Genomic DNA, 8,170 nt, shown 5'->3' on the forward strand with positions numbered 1-8,170 from the left:
TTATCATATTTAATATTTATAAATTATTATAATAATTAATAAATATTAAATAAAATAAATTTTAGTTATTTTTTTTATTTATCTAACATTATTGTTATATTAGATTACCAACACTTAATTAATAAAAAACATGTTAGGCATTGATTGGCACACTACCTTAGACATTGACACGTGTATGTGACTATACGGTACGGTAGATATAGAGTAGGAAACATTGTCATTACTCATTGAGGGGTGAGGACCAGAATTATATATAGTAGCTTTTCCTCTAATAAGAAAGCAACAAGCCAACAACCGAGTCTTTGTTCCTTGTTGATGATTATTATCAAAGTATCATGTCTCCATCTTTCAGCAAATAGAAAAAATGATCAACATAGATATGGGAGGAGACTTCATTCTTTTTGTTTAGATTCCAATATTTATTGCTATTTTGTGGGAAAACGACCTATAGAAAAAAGGAGACCACTTCGATAAGACATTAAAAATATATTTTTTTAAAGATGCTTATATGTGTCATAATATTATTGGACATTTTTATTAAATTGATTAATAATTTATTTTTTAATAAATCAAAATAAAATCAGTTTATTATAGCAAAAATAATAAATCTAATTGTCCACACTATAATTATTAGATTCGATTTGATTCGACTGATTTACACAATTTAAACCGAGTCATGTTTAAATTTTTTTATAAAAAAATAAATATATCGTTGATTTTTTTTTTAAAAAAAAATGATCCAGTAGATTATGTAAATTAGTAGGTTCAACCGGATCTGATAACAATTGATTTTATTATTATTGTTATAAAAAAACAGGTTTTATTTTAGTTTGTTAAAAAATTTAAAAATAACTGATTCATTAATACGTACAATAATAATGCGACACATAAGTGTCTTTGCGTGTCTTTATGGGAGCATCTTCCATAGAAAAAATGAAGAGCCTATGTATTTTGGTCGTGCGTTTTTAATATGTCGAGTTTATTGCTTATTTTTTGAAATATAAACTAAATGACCACATTACATTTTATCAAAATTATATTACTACCGAAGAAAATGAACGATAATTTATGCTCAAATTAAATATACCAGTCAATTTCAAGAAGACAACCCTACCTTATATATATTTTAACTTTGAATATCTAAGAAATTAGTTCTAATAAGATGATGATGATATATATCTTTGTGACTTGTTAGTTAGGGAAAAAAAAAGAAAAGAAAATAAATAATCCTCCCTTATATAAATAGGCGGTGGAGTACATTTAGTGGTGTTAGGAAATTAAATAAAGAAAATGAGGGTTTGGTTTATTGTCCATTAAATCCCGAAATAACTCCCTTACCAAACACGAGAAAAAAGAAAATTTGTTGTACACATATGATGAGAGTGACCAACATGGCCACATTTGATCAGGCTTCATAAATAATTGAGTCACTGCATGGTCCCGTTTTTCTGCTGATATTGAATTGGGCCGAAGCCCAAAAACATATGAATAAAAAAAAAGTGTGTGTGTGTGTGTGTGTGTAGGGCAAAGAAGTATGGATGGCCAAACACATATGTAATGACAAAAGCAATGGGAGAGATGATAGTAGAGGAGGAGAAAGTCAAAGGAGACTTGGGTGTTGATATTGTGATTGTTCGTCCTTCCATTGTTACCAGCACCTTCAAGGACCCTTTCCCCGGTTGGGCCGAGGGTGTTAGAACCATTGACAGTCTTGCTGTTGCTTATGGTAAAGGAAAACTCACTTGCTTCCTTGGAGATCTCAACGCCATTGTTGATGTCATACCAGCAGATATGGTGGTCAATGCAATACTAGTGGCCACGGCAGCTCATGCAACTCATCGTGCTAATGGTAATGGCATATATCATGTTACTTCCTCTGTTAGAAACCCACTTCGAAACTGGAATCTGCAAGACGTGGGGTACAGGTATTTCACGGCCAAACCATGGATCAACAAGGATGGTAAGGCAGTGAAGGTTGGCAAATGCAAAATTCTGAGCAGCATGGACAGCTTCAACAGACACATGTTCCTCCGCTACTTTCTTCTCTTAAAGGGACTGCAGCTGGCCAACACTGCCTTTTGCCACTTCTTCCAGGGAACCTATCTTGATCTCAACAGGAAGATTCAGATCGTCCTGCGCTTGGTTGACCTGTACAAGCCTTACTTGTTCTTCAAGGGAGTTTTTGATGATCTCAACACACACAACTTGAGACAAGCTGTCCTCATAGACACTCATCTCTTTTACTTCGATCCCAAGCTCATCAATTGGGATGATTACTTCCTCAACACTCATCTCCCTGGTGTCGTCAAATATATCTTCAATAATAAGAATTATTAATATATCTTATTTTTATTTCTTAAAGCAAGCTAGCTAAGGCAGTAGGTATTAACTTGTTAGCAAACCGCCAAATATATATGTATCCAATATCATAATTAATATATATAATTATCCTCACCATGCTTTCTTTCTTCCTTTTTTATTAACCAAATGTCCACAACATGATCCTTAAGATTGCAGACTTATTTTACGTTACTTTTTTAATATTTTACAAATGTCAAATAAGAAAATGGTATATATAACATTATTTAACGTTAATTATTCTCCAAAATAGAAAATTTCTAATATAACTGTTTTAAGGGTACCGTGTATCATGCAATAAAGAGGTGGAGAAAATGTTTGGTATCCTACATATATGATTATAGTTGCCATATTCAAACTTGAAATATGTTGATCACTGTTGTGTTAATAATGTTGAGCGCTCTGCTATTTACTGTGCTGCTAAATATGTTAGGCCTGCGTGCCTCTTCCCTGTGATGGCGCTGATACGTATTTTCAAATTTGAATGCAAATGGGACCGATGTGTAAGCTTTTTAGTTATATCTAGGAACTAACATTTACTACCCTATGCTGCTATACATTGAATATGGATGACCAACTCTTCCAAGCTAAGTAACCAACAATTAATTCAATTCAGTCCTCGGATAAACCATTTATGTTTCTTTTTAGTAAATAGGAGACTACTCTAGAGAAAAAAGAACCAGCAATGATATCTATATCCAAACGATGATGATGGTCATTCAGAAACTTGCATTGTTAAGTTGGCTCTGGGCTGTACTGTGGTCCTGCCAACTTTTTTATGGCGGTCTGGTCAGTCAACATAGTAATTAATTAATCGGTTTCGCTACGTTACCGACAGTATATCTGCCAACTTCTGCCAACTCTTCTGTTTCATGAAAGTGTGTTCGTAGATGTGTCTAATAAAAATGTCTTTTTTATAGCTGTGTTTAATAGAAGTGTCTTTATAGATATATTTTCTGGATGTGTCTCTTTATATATGTATTTAAAATATATTAATTATTAGACACATCCACGAACACACTTCCATAAAACACAATTATAAATAAGAGTTGGCAGAAGTTGGCAGATAATATGTTGGTACCCTATACTTTTTCTTAATTAAAGGGTAATAAAACATATATCAAGTTAAAAAGAAGATGCAGATGAACATTCATTTCTTTTAGCCCATAAACTATTATATTACCCTTTTAATATGTAATCCTGCAATTGGTTCATCAACATATGTTAACTGAGAAAACATTTGCACATGGTTGGCGTTGAAATTATTAGAATCTCCATCCCTATGCTGCTATCCCATGCATGCACAAACAAATATGGTTACATACGTATATAAGAAAAAGGCAACTACTCTCATGAAGATGCCAAAAACATCTTCTCATGATGATCCTTGTTTAAAAAGTGTAACTTATTTGTTTAGCAACACTTTGAATAAAGGTAACACTTTTACTTTAAATAAAAATTAAGCCCTACAATCTATCATCCAATGGTTAAAATGAAATATCTTCACATGATGACAATCATAAAATCTTCATTGGAGTAACCACCTAACAAAAATACAGCAACTAATAATGAGTCTTTTGACTTTTCACATCACAGTATATGACTACTTCTTCCTCCGCCCCTAGAACATGGGAGACAGCACATTTTTATTTCAAGAGAAGAATACTCGCTTTTAGGTATATCTACGAATATTTCATATGTGGTGGACCTAAGCTACCGTATATAATTAATATCACCCTAACTACTTAGGTGGGACTTTCTTTGAGCAAACGTCTCATTTTTATTCCTTCTTTTATATAAATGTTTTTATGATATTCTAAAAATGATATTAATAAAATCTTTTTATAAAATGAAAAATTAAGAAAGATAAAGTATATTTTGCACACATTTGATAAGATCTATTTACAATAAGATAGGTATGCCACTGATGCATGGTATATGTAATGTGCACTTTATTTTATTTCGAAATATGTGATTGCTAACCCACGAGAAAGAGGCAAATGACCAACCAGCCTTCAAATTTATTAATTATGTTGGGCGTTGAACGTTGATGCATGCAAATTGGTGAGAGAGAGAGAGAGAGAGGCATTATCATTCTACGATTCAGAGTCAACATTGTATTACTATTTGCACAGAAACCAAACACGTTCACAGTTAATGTTTGCTTACTTGCATGTGGATGCCGCTGCGATATTTCTAACATGGCATGTATGTTAGGCTTGCCTTAATGTGCGAAATTAAACCATCATGCTTTATTTTTAAGTTAAAATTTAAAATGAATATGACCTAAAATGCTAAAAGTAATAATCCTAGATAAATTATACACTAAATGTAAAATATTAGGTGATTAATATAGTATTTTCCAACAAAACAAGCATGATTTATATAATATAATTGCCGCCAATTTTGTTTTATTAAATTTGGGTGGCCACGTAAGAGTGTCAAGTAGGTGAACAGTAGGCTTTTTCATATTCACGTTTCACACTCCTCAGAAGGTTATTAAGTTAGGACCACAAGCAAATTATTACTTTATTAGCTTATTATATAGCGCTCTATCTTCTAATATATAACCCAACACTTATATATATATGTGGCATGGGATACCACATTTCATCATCCACTAACTAAATAAGTTTCTATTCTTGGTTTTTTTTCATCACATCCCAATAATGGAAATAGGAAGCATAACTGAGTTCCTTAAGGATAAGAATGTTTTGGTCATTGGTGCCACGGGCTTCCTTGCAAAAAGTGATTCTCTTTTTCTCTCTCTCTCTCTCTATATCTCAATTATTCTTTGCTTATATTAATTTATATATTATTGTGCATTATTTCACACAGTTTTTATAGAGAAGATACTGCGAGTCCAACCCAATGTGAAGAAACTGTATCTTCTTTTGAGAGCCAAAGATGCTGAATCTGCCACTCGCCGATTGCACAATGAGGTGATTGGTTACAACTTTTATATAACCAAGAGTTTGAAATATGTTATATATTAGCAAGAATAACTTCATGTATATATCTGTTATTCTTGGCCTTTTAAAAACACATATATATAATTGACTAGCTAGTAAGTAGTATATATATTATTCACTAATGTACATATATATGTGGTAAAATAATGTTCACGACCTTTAAGATGATAATGTATAGCTAATATATAATTTGTTTTTCCTTTTTTCCCCGGCGATATCATAGATTTTAGGGAAGGAATTGTTCAGATTATTGAAGGAAAAAGTGGGTGCAAAGTTCAATTCCTTTGTCTCAGAAAAGTTGACTCTTGTTCCTGGAGATATCTCTTATGAAGACTTTAATTTGAAGGACTCCATTCTACGCCAAGAGCTTTACAATGAACTTGATGTTATAGTTAACTTAGCTGCAACAACTAACTTCGACGAAAGGTATATAAAAATATATTATATTATGGATGATGCTAGGAAGACAAAAAAAACAGTCTGAACTTACCTTACTTAGCATTCATTAATTGTCGCAACAATTAATAAATGCTAAATAATGTAAGTTATGACTGATTTTGACTGAATTTCTTTGGTTACCAAACATTTCCGTTATATTATACATCAAGTTGTGTACATAAATAATGTATGATTGTTAATAATGCAGATACGATGTTGCATTGGGTTTAAATACATTTGGAGTGAAGCATGTATTAAGCTTTGCCAAAAACTGCACTAAACTGAAGGTGCTTGTCCATGTATCAACAGGTCAGTTGCAAATTTGGTTAATTATTAATTATGTGATTACCAATTAATTTATGTGAAGAATATAATTAAATAATTGATGATGGATAGCATATGTATGTGGGGAGAGAGGAGGAGTGATAGTAGAGGATCCACACAAAATGGGTGTTTCACTGAATGGAGTGCAAGGACTCAACATTGTTGAGGAAAAGAAGATTGTGGAGAAGAAGCTGAAGCAACTTCAACAGGATGGAGCCACAGAGGAAGAAATCAAAATCTCCATGAAGGACTTGGGCATGGAAAGGTGATTTATCTATATATATCAATCAATCACAATCTAATTAATTCATGTTAATTAAGGAATATACTAACAAACAAATTAAACAACAGAGCAAATGAATATGGATGGCCAAACACATATGTGTTTACAAAAGCAATGGGAGAAATGCTAGTTGAAACTTTAAAAGAAGATATGCCAGTTGTTATTCTACGTCCTACAATCGTTACTAGCACCTACAAAGAACCATTTCCTGGTTGGGTGGAAGGCGTAAGGTAACTAATTCATTTAACAATTTTCTTTCCAAGCTAAGGCAATGAGTTTAACTGTTAATTATATATCTCTGTATGTGTTGCAGAACCATCGATAGTTTAATTGTTGCGTATGGTAAAGGAAAATTAACATGCTTCCTTGCGGACCTTAAGAAGGTGTTTGATGTGGTAAGTAGAGTGAGTAATAATTAAGGTTGATGATGTTGTTAATGTATATTAATGAATGAATGAATTGAAATGCATGGAGGAGCAGATACCAGCAGACATGGTAGTGAATGCAATCCTTGCAGCGATGGTGGGTCATGGGAGCAATAATGAAGCATGTGATGAGATGATATATCATGTAGGGTCGTCGATGGCAAATCCAGTGAAATACCATGATCTGCGTGACTATGGATTCAGATATTTCAGCGCAAAACCATGCTTAGACAAGGAAGGAAATGCCATAAGAGTTGGCAAGGTTACGGTGTTGGAGAGCATGGCTAGCTTCCAGAGATACTTGTTCATTCGCTACTTGGTTCCATTAAAGGGGTTAGAGCTAGTGAACGTAGCATTTTGCCACTACTTTGAGGGAACCTATTTAGATATCAACAGGAAGATCTCTATTGTTAAGCGTTTGGTTCAACTTTACAGGCCCTATTTGTTCTTCAGTGGCATGTAAGTACTAAGTACCCGCATTGTTAATATTTATTTCTTGGTTCTTATAAATAAATATAATTGTTTATTTGATTTGGACACACAGATTTGATGACATGAACAGAGAGAAATTGCAGATGGCAGCCAAGCAAGGTGGAGCAGAGATGGATTTGTATTACTTCGACCCAAAAATCATTGACTGGGAGGACTACTTTATGAATGTCCACTTCCCTGGCATTGTCAAATATGTCTTCAAGTGAAACCAATATAGACTATATAGACTATAGACTCATTTATTGTAGTTTATGCTAAAAACAAGGCCTAGCTAGGATCATCTCACCATGAATGCATTAACTAGGCCTACGGGCTTTATTCCTTAACCATGGGCCTTATGCGTCATGGGACTCTATTTCAATCAATCATATTATTTGAATATTTTATATCAATTTATATAATCAATCTTCACTATCACAAAAACAAACTGCGTGAATTTAATATGCTTAATGCTATGGTGCTGAAATGAAAAATTTTCAGCATATGCTGAAACAACGCAGATACATATTATAAATGACGCGTATTAGTGTTAATGTAATAGGGAGAAAAATGAACTGAATGGAAATAGTAGTTGGCAGGAATAATAAATAATTTATCAAGACACATGAAGTAATTATGTGAGTGATTAATTGAGTAAATTGAGTGATTAATTATTTTTTTAATTTTCAAACGAATTGAGTTGTTTTTTTTTTTTAAGGTTGTGTGTGGGCTTTTTTTTTAAGGAAAGGTTTCTCTAAGAAGACTTTTATATGATTTGAACATAGGATTTTTTATTAAAAAAAATGGATTTTTTTATAAAATTTATATTATTTGTTTATAAGTACTCTCTGACAAAACCTCCTCTCGATGTATATTCAATTATTTTTTTCAAAGTATCT

General features: G+C 32.6%; 2 protein-coding genes across 2 annotated transcripts; both read left to right on the forward strand.

Moving 5' to 3' along the window:
- Positions 1,489–2,338, forward strand: LOC107632390 (fatty acyl-CoA reductase 3-like; the record flags this gene model as incomplete). Its single annotated transcript, XM_021117724.1, has 1 exon — positions 1,489–2,338. A coding segment is annotated over one exon (849 nt), but the record flags the coding sequence as incomplete, so codon positions are not given.
- LOC107634130 (fatty acyl-CoA reductase 3) lies at positions 4,949–7,665 on the forward strand. The gene is made up of 9 exons (XM_016337706.2): positions 4,949–5,106; positions 5,197–5,300; positions 5,554–5,756; positions 5,977–6,077; positions 6,165–6,357; positions 6,444–6,605; positions 6,689–6,770; positions 6,856–7,259; positions 7,345–7,665. Exons 1-9 carry the CDS (start codon positions 5,028–5,030, stop codon positions 7,496–7,498), a joined length of 1,482 nt encoding a protein of 493 aa, XP_016193192.1. The 5' UTR covers positions 4,949–5,027; the 3' UTR covers positions 7,499–7,665.

This window comes from Arachis ipaensis, chromosome B03 (assembly GCF_000816755.2).
Source record: "Arachis ipaensis cultivar K30076 chromosome B03, Araip1.1, whole genome shotgun sequence".
In the NCBI taxonomy this organism is placed as follows: domain Eukaryota; kingdom Viridiplantae; phylum Streptophyta; class Magnoliopsida; order Fabales; family Fabaceae; genus Arachis; species Arachis ipaensis.